Below are 16,080 nucleotides of genomic sequence, written 5' to 3' on the forward strand. Positions count from 1 at the left end.
TATATCTCTGGTTAGGGTCTATTTTGGGTGAGAGGCGGGGCATAGACTCTGGACTGCTCGCTAGCCAATTGCAGGACACATTTCTTATTTTATTATTATTTTTTTTTTAAAGAGCTCAGTATTGTTCATTTGGTAATGTCATCATCATTGCTCTTTTTTTTTCTTTTTTTTTGTATGTGGGTGTGTATGTGTATGTGTATGTGTATGTGCGTGTGTGCATTCGTTAGTTCACCAAAAACCTATTAAAAAAAATCCCATACCGTTCACCTAAACCGAACACCGCCGTCAGGAGACCCGAGGAAGGACCAAAGAAAACAAAGGAAGGTGAAATCCAGCACCGACCAGACACCACCCACCGGGCCACCAACCAGAGTTCTTCACCAACCCCAGAAACATCTAAATTCCAACAAATCCAAAAGGACACATATTGACAAAAATCCATTCAAACACATTTAAACCTAATGACAATTTAAAGAGGAGTCTTCAAATGACCATGCATGATTTTTAAAACGTGGAAGGAAGCCGCAAGAGAAAGCCCACGCAAGCGCGGGGAGAAAATGGAACCTCCGCAGAGACACAACAAAAACTGCCAAGGCCATTTTAAAGGCTATATGAAGTCAAACTTACAAACCTAAAAAAAAACAGAAATGTGATCTGATCATTGTAGTATTTAGCATTAACACAAAACGAGGTGTGTGGGTTGGTCCACCGAGATTAAAGACAAAAAAATAATTATAAATACAGAATTGCCATGGCAATGATAACGAGGCTCTTCTTTGTTAGCTACTAAAAGTCTGTTTAGAGCGATTCTGAATCTTTTATTTTAAGGTCAAAATATGACACAATATTGTTTTGAATATTAGAAGACTGCAATTGACTGTAGCTCTTTTCAGAAAAGTCTTACATCAGGACTATAACCTGTAAATGGTGTCTGTTCTACTACAAAAATCGACAGGAAAAATAGCAAAGTACTATTGAATTTGTTGCATCACAAGATTCCACAGACGGCTTTTCTGTATCACTTTGTGTTTGTTGATGCAACCAAGCATACTGTGAATTTTGCAAAAAAAAATGTTACCTCTGCCCACTTGGCCGTCCTCACCTTATTTAGACCCAGCTTAACCCTTTTAGACTTCTTTTGCCACATTGAGCCAACGACAGCAGACGTCAATCCCGCATTGGTGTCCCCTTGTGTTATCTGTTGCGCTAACGGGATTTATAGCCTAAATACGAGCTTGGGTCAGCAGGAGGGATACAAATGAGAAAGGGAACAGGGAGAGGGCGAAAATGCGAAAGGGAGGAGAAGGAAGGGTAAAAATGAGAAATGGAGTAGGGGAGGCCACAGGAGGCACCTGGCCCACTTACAGTAGGGTGGTGGTGGAGATGGAGGAGGAGAGGTGGGAGGAGTATTGAAGGAGGATGAGTGGGATGGAGTGGAGGGCACGGAGAGGACGGGGGATGGCGTGAGGTGAAGCAACCAAAAGGTGAGCAGAGAAGAAAGACGTTTACACCTAAGTTATGTTTGAATACATTTTCTATGTGGCTTCCAACAGAGTTTATCATCTGCGGAATTTTGTTTCAAACGCTCTCTTGATTTCAGATCCATTTAATTTAACTTTAAATTCACTTTCACCTGTTTTACCAGCAAACATCATGAACTTATTTTCTATCAAATAATTTCTTTAGCATTATGATTTTTATGGTTATCATGAATTCTTTAAACACCCCCCCCCCCCCCCCCCCGGACGTACCAAATAAGCGTAATTTTAAAATATTAGATATTGTACAAACATAATTTAAATAATGTATAAATAACTTGGAACCTAATAGCGAACCTTGTGGAACACCATGTTACTCTTCTGGGATGTGATTATATATATTTTTTTAAATAAATAGAATTTATAATCTAGATATTAGGACTGGGCAATATATCAAAAACATATCAATATCGCAATATTGGCCCATGCAATATGCATATCACAAAGACATGCAATCATTTTAATATGGAATTTTTGTTTTTTACCTGAATCAGACACAAACTTAAATGTGCATCACCATTCAATAGTTGAACATCAGCTGGAGCAATTACAATTAAATAACTAAGAACACAGTGATCTTGCCACATTATAAAAAATGTTATTCTTTCATTTGATAATAACATTTTTATTTCTTTAGGTACACGTTAAATATCGCAATATCGATATCACCATATTCAACAACTGTAATGCATATCACATGTTTTTCCAATATCATGCAACCCTACGAGAAATGATTAGAAATGATGAAAAAGCTAAATATGGTGAACACTTTATGTTGAATAAGTGAAAGTTATTTTCTTCTCCCTTGCACGCCCAGACTGCGGAACATGTATGTGAAAAACATGTTATTTTGCATGTTTTGGTATCAGAGATGCCTTAGTGAATTGTCAGGGCAACAAAAAGATTCCGTTTCATCTCAACTCTTGACAAATGTGAGGGACCTCATCACAAATCTCACGCTACACTACGGGACACAGTCGCCGAAGATGTGATCGTAAAAAAAATGATGGGGTGGTGGTGGTGGTGGAAAAGCAGGATAGCTGGAGAGAGGACGTAGGTGGGGGCTGGTGTAGAAGAGGTGGCCTTGTGATGCTTTGAATGGAGGTGGTGCGTGGGCGTGTGACGAAACTCTAACACCTCACCCAAAGTATGAATAAACGACCACAACAAGCCGGCGAAGGTTCAATCTCTTCTCCCGGCGCACTGGAGCAGCCTGCCTATAGCACTAATATCCCATAATTCCACCCACAGTCCTCGCTCTACCTCACATCAATGAATATTTCATGTCCTGATGGCACTTTTAAAGCAAAAACTAATTAGCAAATCCGAGTTGATCTGGCATTAGTCATATCAGGCCAATTAAAAGCCAAGTCCTACTGTACATGTTAATGGCAGCCAAGTGGAATAATTGTATGTTGAGCAGGGGAGGGAATGTTAAACAGGTCTTGTTAGCGGCACTTTAGCACTCCAGTTCACAACTGGATTACTAAACTTCGCAAAGCCGGATAATGTTCAACAGCGCCAAACAAAAGAGTCCAACCATTCATTAGTGTCAGCATCAAGTCCACGGGGTCACGGATGGCACTACAAGTTGCGGGAATAGCCGACACTCTATAGACATCTAGACATTTTTTTGTCACAGTGGTGCCTTGAGATATAAACTTCCTTGACAACGGCCATAAATGAAAATACATATATTTAAAATCATCTTTCCCCATTGATAGGAATACAAATGCTATCAATACATTTAAAAATATAATAAGTGGGTCAGCCCGCAAAAATCTGTGTATAAATGACGACCATTGAAATGAAGGGTTGGGGTGGGGTGGGAGATTAACTCATTCACTGCCATTGACGTCAAAAATTAATTTGAACTATTTTTATTAGATTAACATTTTTTCCACTTTTGTTAACAAGAGTTATGAAAACCTAGACTTTTTTTATTGTATTAGAATAGATATAAAATGTATGATTAATCGTAAGTTAACTATTGAAGTCATGCGATTAATTACAATAAAAAAATTTAACCGCCTGAGGCGATTTAAAAAAAGAAAAGATTATTAAAAAATTAGGAGCGTCAGTCGATTACATTTTTTAATCGCAATTAATTGCATGACTTCACGAGTTAACTCACAATTAATCACAAATTTGATATCTGTTCTAAATGTACAATTAAAAAAAAATTGGTTTTCATAGTCTTGTTAACAAAAGTGGAAAAAAATGTTAAACTAATAAAAATAGTTCAAATTAATTTTTTACGTCTACAACCGTCAATGGCAGTGAATGAGTTAATAAACACCCAATAAATATCTTCCAAAAAATGCTGATAAAATTTCACTACACATTGTCTATGGAAAGCTGCGGAAAAATTAAGACAACAGGAAAAAAAATTTTTATACTTTTCACTAAACATTTTCCATCAAAAACTGGGGAGAAATGAAAAAACACATAATGTAATTTTTTTTTTGAAAAATACAGAAAAAAAGAATGTTAAAAAATTCAACTGTAATGCGTTTTTTTAATGACAAAAACAGCACTTAATATTATACTTAATAAAAGCATTGAATAGTTACATAATTAGAGAAAAAAAGAATTAAATCATTTTTGTTGTGCGTTCTCCACTAATGCACATTGTGCTGCTCGTGTCTCAGATGAAATGTCTCAACTCCTCTCTCAACTCATCAGTACGGCACAAACATTAGTCTTCGCAGAGGATAAAGATTTGATATCTATGTGTATTGTTATACTGTCTGCATGTGTAACCTGCTCCAACAGTGATGTCGAGATATCCGTTGTTTAAAGGGTAACAATACCACCACGTAGATGCTAATTGTTAGCCTGAGTGCCTATGGTGTTTCCCATTGAATGCTAGCATTCAGGTAGCTGCGGTTATGTGGTTGATTCAAATACACAACGTGTCATTCTTTACGTTTTAAGTTTAGTTTTGACAATAAATTTCAACTGAGCAATGAACCCTTTTAATGAAGATTTTTTTAAACTATTTTTATTTGCCAAACTGCTGCATGTTGTGGAGTCGAATCAACTGCCACCATACGTCAAGTTTGCTCTCACAAGAAAAGTAAAAATGAATAATTAAAAAACGATGGACGGCCTGTATCTCGAAAAAGTCAGGTTGCTTGTATCTCCACTGTATTTCTTCTGCACAAGGTCACAGGGAACCTGGACTCGATCTCAGCTGTGGCCTGGACTGATCACCAGACAATCACGAGTAAAACAGGATTAATAACTCTCATATAAATTGTTAGTTTTTTTCTCCAGAAAAAAAAAGATTTTTTATATATATATATATATTGGAAGAAGTGCTCGGGCCAGATGTGAAGTATAAGCAGAAGGCTGTCGTCTTCATCAAGTTCATGCACTTGTCACGTGATGACAATAGAATAGCAGTGAGCAGACACAACTTGTGAATTCTGTCACGACGTGACTTTCTTAATCAAACGTGGTGAGATTAAGACGGGACAGTGTGGACACACGGAATAAACAGACGCATAAAACAACAACATAAAAAGACAGAAGCGCTTTTGGTATCATCAGCCCCTCTCTTGTTTTTCTCTCCTTCATTCACTACCTCTCTCTCTCTCTCTCTTTTACCTGAGCTTTGAAATGGAAATCTGGCACCGGCCAGAGCCCGAGGCTAGCGGACCGTTTCTGAAGACGTATTTGCTCAAAGCCCCTCAATTTCTCATCAAATGCTCATGCTGGGTGTATTAAAGACAAAATCATAACAAGCACATGCTACTTTTGTTTTTAGGAGTCTTTTAGCAACTTAAACGTGCACGTTGTAAAGAAGTCTGTCTGATCATCTTCATGCACACAGATGAAGACATGAATGAGCGACTCGGAGCGTGTGTGTGCGCGCGCGAGTGTGTCCACTGGCCTGCCTGCCAGGTAACTAAATTAAAGTTTGCCCATCCTGCACGTTCAACATTTCGGGCCATTCAAGGACACCCGATGAGGATTTGAGAAGTTGAATATAAATCCGAATAAACCTAAACTGATGCTGACCAAAATAATCCGTTCATCAGCGCAATAAAGTTTGATCTCATGTTGTTATTTTTTCATTATAAATATAAAGTGGTAAACTAATAAATAATTGCATGTAATTAGTCACAGCTTCATTTCTAAAGAGATGCCGTTTCACAAAAGACAGAAAATATGCTTTAGTATTTTTTTCTTATTTTTAATTAAAGAAAAAAACAAAACAAAGAGAGCCCATTTCAAATTGATTTCCTAATTGAAAAGTTAATGACCAAGAACAAAGCCAAAAACAACTCGAGTGGACATGCAGGTGCATAACATGCTGTGAAATACTAGCATGACACATCCATGGAGACCCGTGTGTGCGTGTGCGTGGAGTGGGGGTTGTCAAACTCACCTGTTTGTAATCGTGGGGGCGGGGAGATGAGCACGTAAGATAGGTGGACATGGCTGACAGCTGCTACACTCAAACATACATCCCCCACTTGCTCCCCACTCGGATTAGGAGCACCTGTATTCACAATTTGCTACGGAGGCCGTTAATGCAAAAAGCTTTAGTGGGTTTGTTCGCGGGGGGATCTCTAATGAGATTTGTAACCCGCTTCGGTGGGTGGTGCTAACTTTATTCTAGCATTGCTAGCTTGCTTCACACTTCGGCGATTACACAAACAAACTCGCCATAAAAGCCAACATCCACGCTTCTTCCTCCAAGCGATCTCCTTTTTGACCCGGTCGCGGTACACGTAGCTCGCCGTGTTGTACAGCTTGACGATCAAGCTATCCTCCATTGCTATGCTACACGTTTTGCAGCCGCTTCCTGTGTTTTGTCTTTGAAGTATTTGGTGACGTGGACTATCTCGACACCGCTTGGCTGTCGCTGACGCGATGGCATCAAAAGTTAATTTCAACCAACGCCGACGAAATGGGCGAGGTAACGAAATGATCACCGGAAACGGCCCAAACGTGCCGCCCGGCACGCCATCGCGAGCCCCCCCCCCCTAATCCAAACCCCCCCCCCCCCCCCCCACCACCACCACCCACACCCCGCGCCATAATAAATGCTTTCCCGACTGTTGGTCTGAACGTGGCGTTATGCTGAATTCACACCAAAACCGAAAAGGCGATCAGGAACGCTTCCTTCGTTCGAGTTTTTTGGAACGATTGCCGCTCATTCATGCATTCGCGCACACCGGAGTGGAGGAGGCGTGTCCCTTGGTGAACAACTGTAGAGTACTTTACGAGTCAACAAAAAGAGAGCACCGCCGACTACTTTTTTCCTGGGCACTATTTTCTCCAGCAGCGAGATGTTTTTGAGGTACGTTCCGCTTTTTTAGTGGCAACCCGGCAGCCGGCACTCAAAGCTAATTGGCTACCGCGAGACAAAATGCGAAAAAAAGTTCTAATTTTTAAACTTTAGCGAACATGCGAGTGTGCGGATTTTCGTCCTCCGCGCCGCCCCACGCACTTTCGTTCCGGTCCGCGTGAAATACATTGACTACAATGCAAACGCGCCGCCGAAACAACGCCACCCCGGTTTTGGTGTGAATTCAGCATTAGAGCCAAAGTTTTTAATCAAATAGTGAGCATTCAAAATATGACACACTGCCGACAACTCCTGCGGGCTCCTTTATCGCCTTTAAAAGAGAGTGCAAATACTTAATTTGTTGGCAGACAGGTGTGCCCATTAACAAGTTATCACCACGAGGAAAGCGGCAGCGAGATAAAGCAACGCATGAAGCGCGCGTTCCTTGATTGAGCATTTGACCTCTTTTCTCCATTTCTCAACGGTCATTAAAGGATGTGTGCTTCCCGTCTGCATAAACACACACAGCGAGGGGAGTACACTGCGTCCCTGGGGGTGGAAGCCCACTAAGCAACTAGCACACATTTCAGCCTACAACCTGCACGGGGGCACTGAGCACCTCCTACACACCAGCAGGCTCGCACATGCAGCAAAAAAAGAGGGGGCAGCGTCACGAGCCTCCAAACTGGCACCCGAATCCAGCCCTACACTTTCTCGCCGTGCCTCGCCCGCTTATTGTGGGCATTGTAGCATGTGACTGAAAGACACCCCCCTCGCAAACGGCACACAATGTTGCCGTGCCCATGAGCAAGGCATTAAACCCTCCAAATTGCTATCAACTAGGTTCGAAAGAGAGAGACAATGCTGAGCAAATTATCCCAAGCACAAGGAGTTTAGAATTTGACCCAAGACGTTGGGATAATAGATTTTGATCCAACAATGGGTAAAAACTACCCATATTCTGAGTTAAGGTTACCAAGAAATGGGTTACCTTACCAGGTTATTAGTAGAATTGTGGTTAAAAATAATACTAATTTTACTAAAATTTTCTAGGTATAAGAAAAAAATATATATATATATATAATAAAATAATATATACGGTATAATATATGATAATAATAATGAAAAATATTTAATAAATTAATTAATAACAATAATATACAAAATTATTCTGAACCCTTTAATTGTCTTTCTCTGGTGCAAAACGGTTGAGGGGTTTGTAAATTCAGTGTATAAAAAAATTCCATGTAGCGCTGCAAATAATTTTAATAAATCAATAATCTGTTAGTTATTTTGTTGATTAGTCAATGAAGTTCAATTTTACGTTTTAATTTCCATCTCTATATTCAAAAACAGGACGTTGTTTCAAATTGACAGTGCAGAAAATGCACAAACAAATTATGATTCTTTACTCGTTAGGTCTGGAATGTGAAAAAATGGGCAAAAATTGTGGTTATTGTTTTCACCAAATGTTTTACTTTGATTCAACACAAAGATAACAAGTGTGCTTTCATGAAACACTACAGAAATCTGAAAATATTGTCTGGTGAGAGCCTGAAATTTTGAACTTTCGGAAAATTGTAACTTAAAGGGATACTTGACTCATTGAGTCATTTCAGCAATAAAAAGTTACTATTTTGTCCAGAATGAATTTGATAACTTCATTATTTTTCTTGTACAATTAATACCTTTAAAAACACTTGCTGTCGATTGAAGGTGACATCACCTGTGCTGGGGATGTAGGTAACGACCAATCATGGCTCACCCGTTTTCTGGGTTTAGTCAGCAGACTGAGCCATGATTGGACGTTACCGACGAGTACTTCCTCAGCACAGGTGATGTCATCTTCAGTCGACAACGAGCGGAAAAAAATAGTTTTTAAAAAGGTATAAATTGTTCACGAAAAATAATTAAGTTATCACAACCGATCTGGACAAAATATTAACGTTTTACTGCTGAAAATGGCTCAATGAGTCAAGTATCCCTTTAAAACAAGGTATCCATGCCAACCAAAATACATTGCACCAACAAAAAAGTGACATCACTGTAAAGTATTTTCGTATTGGTAAGCAAGAACGTAAACACGGGGCTTTCTATTCAGACGAGTGAAACAGAGCTACTAAAACGCCAATTGCAGAACATTTTCTTTGTTGACATCTTATACTACAATCTTCCAGTATATACGCAGATGTGGAATTTGTAAGCAATATAACCACGTACCATTGAAAACATACAGGTGAACGCAAACCTAACCCAAGACGCAATTGCTTTATTTAATACTGACCATTCGTTGACCGCTCAAACCTGACTTAAAAAGACCTCAAAACAAAACCTCACCATTTTCTCCGAAGTCGGTTTGCTCTCTCAACACGAGTGACCCGCCGGCGCTTACTCCCCCCGTCCAGCACGTGGACGCCAACATCAAGGAGCGGGATGTGTTCAAATCTCATCTCAGGTCATCATCTTTATAAAGAAGTTTCAGTCATGAGATACAAGCCGAGTGGAAAGTCCTTTCTAATCTCGGAGGCAGCGTGCAGCTAATATTTTTTCCATCTTTCAGTCGATCTCGCCCCCGCATGCCTCCTCCACTCACCTTCTCGCTGGCGTCTTGGGCGGTGTTCAGACACACACACACAAAGACTTGCAGTGATGCCCACTGCTCTTATTGAGCTAACACAAAACACCACCTAAGGGAAGCAAAAGCACAAAGCATTGCTGGCGATAGTCCGCAGACTGCGTACCAGGTGGCGTAAAGACGAAATGCAGTGAGAACTTTTGGGCCAAACAAAACTGACAGAAACACACACACACACACACACAACACACAACACAATATGTACAGCAATCCCACAGTAATTAAATAACAATGAAAGAATTTGGAGGGCTTATCATATCAAGCCGGAACTCTTAACCTGGCATGAGGGAGGACAAAACAACAGTACAAATCCGGCCGGGCCTTAAGACAATTTGGGAAATCAGCAGATAAGTCTTTTAATCCAAAAATCCAGTTACTCACAGTCTACCTGTGCTGTACGGGCCTAAGGCAGTTACCTTGCGCCAAAAATGGCTTTGCTGTAAGATCAAACACAAACAGATTGATCGATATATAGATGGATAAAGAAAAACGTGAACAACAATAAACAATTATATATATTAATATTACCGATTTAATAGTTTACCATAACCGCTACTGTCCGTCACAGGTAGTAATAAGCTCTTCTTTTCTTGTTTGAGGGGACTTCTAAGCAGGACACAATGTGATTGGCCGATTGCTGAGTCGAGTAATCGAGCCGCCTCACTGAATTGCCTTCAGTTAACTTTTTTTTTTCTCTCCCTCTCGGCACAGTGTGTAATATTTAGCGCCATCTAGTGATGAATTAAAAAGAAGAAGTGCGATTTCCGTGACAATGATATATCATAATGCAGAGAGAGGAAACTAGCAAGAATACGGATATTTCAGAGGCTTTTCGTACCATTTATTGCTGGCACTCTTGCATTTCAATGACAGAGACTGTCCACACTTGGCTTTTTCATCCACTGGTACATATTGCTTCATCTCCAAAACAGTCACTTTTCAGGAACCCAAAAAATGGCATGTTTTGCACGTCAGCGAGCAAACCACTTTCAACAACCTCAATTTGTCAAGAATTTATTATCGATTATAAGAAATTTATCAAATTTTGGACGTTTCGTCCAAAAGTGATGATGTGAAATTCTAACTACAGCTAAAAAGGCTTTTTATTTTATTTTTTTTATTTTATTTTATTAAAATGGTGATTAGTTTATTAGTGCCGTTTAATTTCAGTTAGGCATGTGTTGGCCACCGTTATTAAGCGTTATTATAAAACACAACATATATTCTGCTTATACTGATTTGGGGGCGCTCGGTGATATTTGGCTGTGTATTTTTATTTTTTTTGATTGGCCATTACATCTGTAACCTCGCAATGCCAATTGCAAACGAGTGGTCGACAGTCAAGCGCGGACAAACCTATCAATGGACTGTCAATGCTGCTGAAGCCACCGGTAGCCATCTTACGTTACCACTCGCTAACACCGCCAAACAAATACATTCATTTCGCCACAGCGTTTTCACATTATTTTTTGTCTCTACAGCGAAAATGCCACCGTGTATGACATACAGACGTACCAATAAGTCGGTGAGAAGCGCTACATATGCATGTCAATGCTAAGAAAAAGACTTTGAAGTTTGCTCTTGGCGAGGCTCTCATGACTCCATGCAGGGAGATCCTAGCGTAAAACTGATAACAGTGTTTTCAGCGCACGCACACAAAATACAAGTTGTCAGTTTAAGTGGCAACGCAAGATGGCTGCCCTCTGGCTTCAGCTGCGAGGGTCCTATTGACAGTCCATTAAGTCAAGCCACTGGTGACAACTAGTTGCCGAACCCCCCTGAGCTCTCATTAGACGCTTTCAAATTCCTTATGATCTAAAAATTCATATTTACCACACTTTGTTCATCGAGTTATATAGGCAAAATGAAGAAATGCTTTTCCATCAGAATGCAAAAAGGTAGAATCAACTTGTGTCCACCTGTTGCCGTTCATACAACAGAATAACCGCTTAGAATCAACTAATCAATCCCACATTTCCCACTCAGCACATTTGTGAGTAAACCAAGATGACATTATCATACTTTTTTTTGTGTGTGTGTTTGGTGGTGTGCTGTAAAGTGTTTGCATTGTAAAATATTTGCCTTGGCACAAACACTGATGTCAAAAGTGATCATGTATTTCCTGGTAGTCAAGTTTGCTGTGTTGACGCAGCAGAAATTTCATCTGGACAAAAGAAGAAGAAGATGAAGAAGAAGAAGAAGAAGAAGAAGACCCCGTGGAGGTTAACTGAGGCCAGACCGAGGAGGGTTCATGCCCAGTCTTCCGCCCTGCAGGCGGCTGCGCAAGTCTCGCAAGCCTCGCAGCCCCCCCCCCCCCCCCCCCACAAAAAAAAAAAAGTGCCGCTGAACCGTAACCAGTCGCTTGCTGCTGCTGCTGCTGCTGCTGCTGCTGCTGCTGTTGCGAGGATCACATCAACGAGTAGTAAAGTTTGTATTTGAAAAGTCAACTCAGTGCGCGGCGTGTCAACACAAACAAAGCCAGACAAGCGTGTGCCGTGTTCAATTGTGTGATACGCCACGCGTGTCAATTGACTGACAGTTTGCACAAAAGCAGCAGACAGCCGAACAGGTACTTTCAACACCGCTCACTCTTGGGAGGCTGACACGACCCAGCCCCAAGCAGACACCCCCGATCGTTTCATTCCTCTTTATATGAAAGCACGGGGCAGGTATCATACACGTGAGTTGCAACTAGAAGCTGGACGCGCCACGGGAACTACCCCCCCCCCCTTCCCCCACACACACAAAAAAAAATAGACAGTGTGACTGAGTCTTCGATAAAAAAAAAAAAAAAGGGAAAAAAAGAGAAGAAGAAGCAGCTTGTACTTGTAGGAAGAGCAAGTGAGACATACCTGTTACCCCATGGACTCTGAATGGGCTCCGGGCTGCACGGCGTTGTCGCTTCCCTCCGAGTCCGATGTGGTGTGACAGCCCCGAGACGCGACACGGAAGGGGAGGATGATGAGTGGAGTGGGGTGGGGTGGGGTGGAGGGGGATTGTCCACTCGGAAAGCTCCGTCCTCTCCTGAGCGTGTCTTAATTCCCCGTGTTTTCTCCCACTCCACAGCCCCGTTTTCTCTCGCTCTCCCAGCTTCTCCCTCCCCTGCTTTTCCGTCTCTTGCTATCAGGAGCCTCCCCCTCCACCCTGCCCCTCCCCTCCCCTCCCTCCCCCATTATACTCTCTCTTCCTCCCCCTCACCTCTCTCTTTTTTTTTCTCTCTCTCTCTCTCTCTCTCTCTCTCTCTCTCTCTCTCTCTCTCTCTCTCTCCCCCGCACGTCTTCTTCTCTGAGCACTGAGCAGCCCACTAATCATCATCATCATCATCATCATCTTCATCAACATGTATATATTTTTTGTAACGGATGCAACAGTGTTTCTTAATTGAGTCAAGGGAACCATTTAACAAATACAGTAATTAATTAATGAATGTTAAAAAAAAACAACAACGTGTGAATACAGTACTCTAATCGTGATGCTGTCACTATAGCTTGATTAACAAATGTATATAAATAAATATTTTGGGACAAACTGAGTGAAATTGGATGATTATAGTTATGTGATATGGCACCGAGGTTGGGATTGACTGCTAAGTTTGTAATATCCTGAGGAAGTTAACTTTATCATACCATAGAAAATGCATTTAAAGAAAATAGGCAAATAAATACATGAATATAGAAAAAACTCAAAATAAATGTTGAATAACGGAACACCAAATCTTAAGGAGGTCACCAATTACGCTTTAAAAATTATATAAACATTTAATATTCATATAATAATATTAATATTCTAAGTAACACTAAGGATTTCTGGAGATGAGGAAAGGTTATTGTGGAAACCAAACATTTTTGTTAATGTATAAAGGATTTCCCAAACATATATTTTTTTTTATTAAAAATTTTCATAGTAGCAAATAATATATTTCAAGAGAAAAAAAAGATGGGAAGTCTATTAAAATTGACTTTGTCGCATTAAATAATAATAATAATAATAATCACAGTAAATAATAATATTATTATTATTATATAAGAAAATTCGTTGCATAGGATGGCACGTGTGGCATCTGTTGCCATGGGACTTATAGTTGACCTGGAGCTCAAGGGAAAGCCACCCCCTCTGGTGGCAAGCATAAGAAAAACACTACTCAACGATGAGGTGTGTGGGGGAGGGGGGTGCGGGCGGGGGGGGCGGTGATTTTTGACAGTTTGACAAAGCCTGCCTGGAAAACACCGTCACGAGTCACGTGATGTGTCATTTTTAGTAAAGGGGGAGAACAAGCACGCAAAAATAGTGGGGAAATTTGCGGGTAATTTCACTTGTTGAGTTGATCTAGAACAGGGGTGCTCAAGTTGGGTCCTCTAACACACCTGATTCGTGATCAGAATCGTTATCAGGCTTCTGCAAAGCTTGCTGATTAGCTGATCATTAGATTCAGCTGTGCTGCAGGAGGGAAACGTGGAAAATAGGGGCTCTCGAGGACCCAACTTGAGCACCCCTGATCTAGAACACTCAAAAAGGGAGGAACTGGAAGGAAGTGAGCAAACAAGCAAGCATCAAATGTTCGTTTCCTGGGCTTCCAGTACAGTGTTTACATGAAAATGCAGATTTCTGGGGGTGGGGTGGGGGGTTACCTGTAGTAACGCTACATCACAGGGGAACAAAACCCAAGATGTGATCTATCAAGAATTTTATTCTTAAAAAAACCCAAAACAAAACATTTAAAACATTGCATACTGTCTTACGGGTGCCCCAATTTTTAACCAATTTACTAATAAAACCATACAAGTTGCTAAATATTCAGTAACGGGAAGCAAGATTTTATTACATGTACAAAAGCTACATAATAAGCCATGATGATAATAACGTCATCATCTACAAGTTCGACCGAGTCGATTTCTTTTTGTGCACCTCTTTTCACAACTTCTAATGGCGATGCACGTTTTCCATCTCCTCCATGTTGTACAATAACCACTAACAACCAATCACGGCTCACCTGTTTTCTGAGTTTGGTCATGTGACGTTGGCAAGATGAGCCCTTAGACACTGTGATGTCATTTTCAGTCAACAGCAAGTGGCTGTACAAGACAAAATGGCCGCACCTTGAGATGGATTTTTGTTCCACAAATGTAATATTCATCATAATACCATGTTTAGAGTTAACATTTTATTGGAAAGAACTTTTTTTTTAAATGGCTTCCCCTCATGATGTTGGCCACCTCGGCAAAAATTAGGTAACAGATTTTTCAATTCTACCCCTGAAATGAAATTATATATAAACTAGTGTTGTCAAAGTTATAGCATTATCTTATTAATTAATCACAAAAAAATTATCGCATTGATCATGTATTAACGCAGATTAAAAACAATATTAATTTTGACCACAGATGATCCTTTATCTTGATAGCGGATGGTTACGTTAAAGGTGGCACAGGTTGCAATAAACATAACTACACTCATTCATTCATTGACGGTTATAGACGTCATAAATTAATTAGAACTATTTCTATTAGTTAAAAAAAAAAATCCCACTTTTGTTAACAAAAGTATGAAAACCTAGATTTTTTTATTGTACGTTTAGAACAGATATAAAATTTGTGATTAATCATGAGTTAACCAGTGAAGTCCTGCGATTAATTACGATTAAAATCCTGATGCCCCTAATTTTTAATAATCTATTCTTCTTTTAAAAAAAATAAAAAATAAAAAATTATAATCCTTTTTTTTTTTTAAGAAAAGATTATAAAAAAAATTAGGGGCATCACTAATTAACTTCACTAGTTAACTCACGATTAATCACAAATTTTACATCTGTTCTAATACAATAAAAGGTTTAGGTTTAGGTTTTCATAACTCTTGTTAACAAAAGTGGGAAAAATGTTAAACGAATAGAAATAGATAAAAATTAATTTTTGACGTCTATAGCCGTCAATGGCAGTGAATGAGTTGAAGTAGCTTTACTTTAATTTCATAAATGTTTGCATATGACATTCACAATATTTGTTCATGTCAAACTATCGGGGTCTTTTTTCCATTTTAATTAATTGATTAGAAAACGAGGAGGATGAACATGTGCAGTGGGTAAAAAAGTTTGAGGACGTCCTCATGACATTAAATGTCGAAAAAAATGAACACATAACAAGTGTTCTTTAAATTTGGTGTGCAAAAAATGTTGATAAAAAAAACTTTTTAAATAAGCGATTATTCGTGATTAACCAAATTTCTAAAATGTGATTAATCTGATTAACTTATTCACTGCCATTGACAGCTATAGACGTCAAAAATTCATTTAAACTATTTTTATTAGTTTAACTTTTTTTTCCATTTTTTTTTAACAAGAGTATGAAATCCTAGATTTTTTTTATTGTACATTTAGAACAGATATAAAATTTGTGAGTTAACTAGTGAAGTCATGCGATTAATGACGATTACAAAATTTAATCGCCCGATGCCCCTAATTTTTAATAATCTTTTCTTTTTTCTTTTAAAAAAATGTTTTTTAAGAAAAAATTATAAAAAAAATTAGGGGCGTCGGCCGATTAAAATGTTTAAACGTAATTAATCGGATGACTTCACTAGTTAACTCACGATTAATTACAAATTTTATATCT

The 16,080-nt window shown here is 39.4% G+C and overlaps 1 protein-coding gene across 4 annotated transcripts in view; it reads right to left on the reverse strand.

Moving 5' to 3' along the window:
* The window catches only part of zbtb46 (zinc finger and BTB domain containing 46), an 85,555-nt gene extending 72,965 nt beyond the window's left edge, over window positions 1-12,590 (reverse strand). The window contains exon 1 of one of the 4 annotated variants that reach the window (XM_086068539.1): window positions 9,178-9,367. In XM_086068539.1, coding sequence (XP_085924665.1) covers window positions 9,178-9,262 — 85 coding nt within the window. In that variant the 5' untranslated portion in view covers window positions 9,263-9,367. Of the gene's footprint in view, window positions 1-9,177; window positions 9,381-12,327 lie in introns of those variants that run through there. The other 3 variants (XM_086068538.1, XM_086068536.1, XM_086068535.1) reach the window with 3 other exon arrangements.
* Between the last annotated feature and the right edge of the window lie 3,490 nt (window positions 12,591-16,080).

The sequence above is a fragment of the Leptonotus elevatus genome, chromosome 2 (genome assembly GCF_054856555.1).
Source record: "Leptonotus elevatus isolate MCC_2025b chromosome 2, RoL_Lele_1.0, whole genome shotgun sequence".
In the NCBI taxonomy this organism is placed as follows: Eukaryota; Metazoa; Chordata; class Actinopteri; order Syngnathiformes; family Syngnathidae; genus Leptonotus; species Leptonotus elevatus.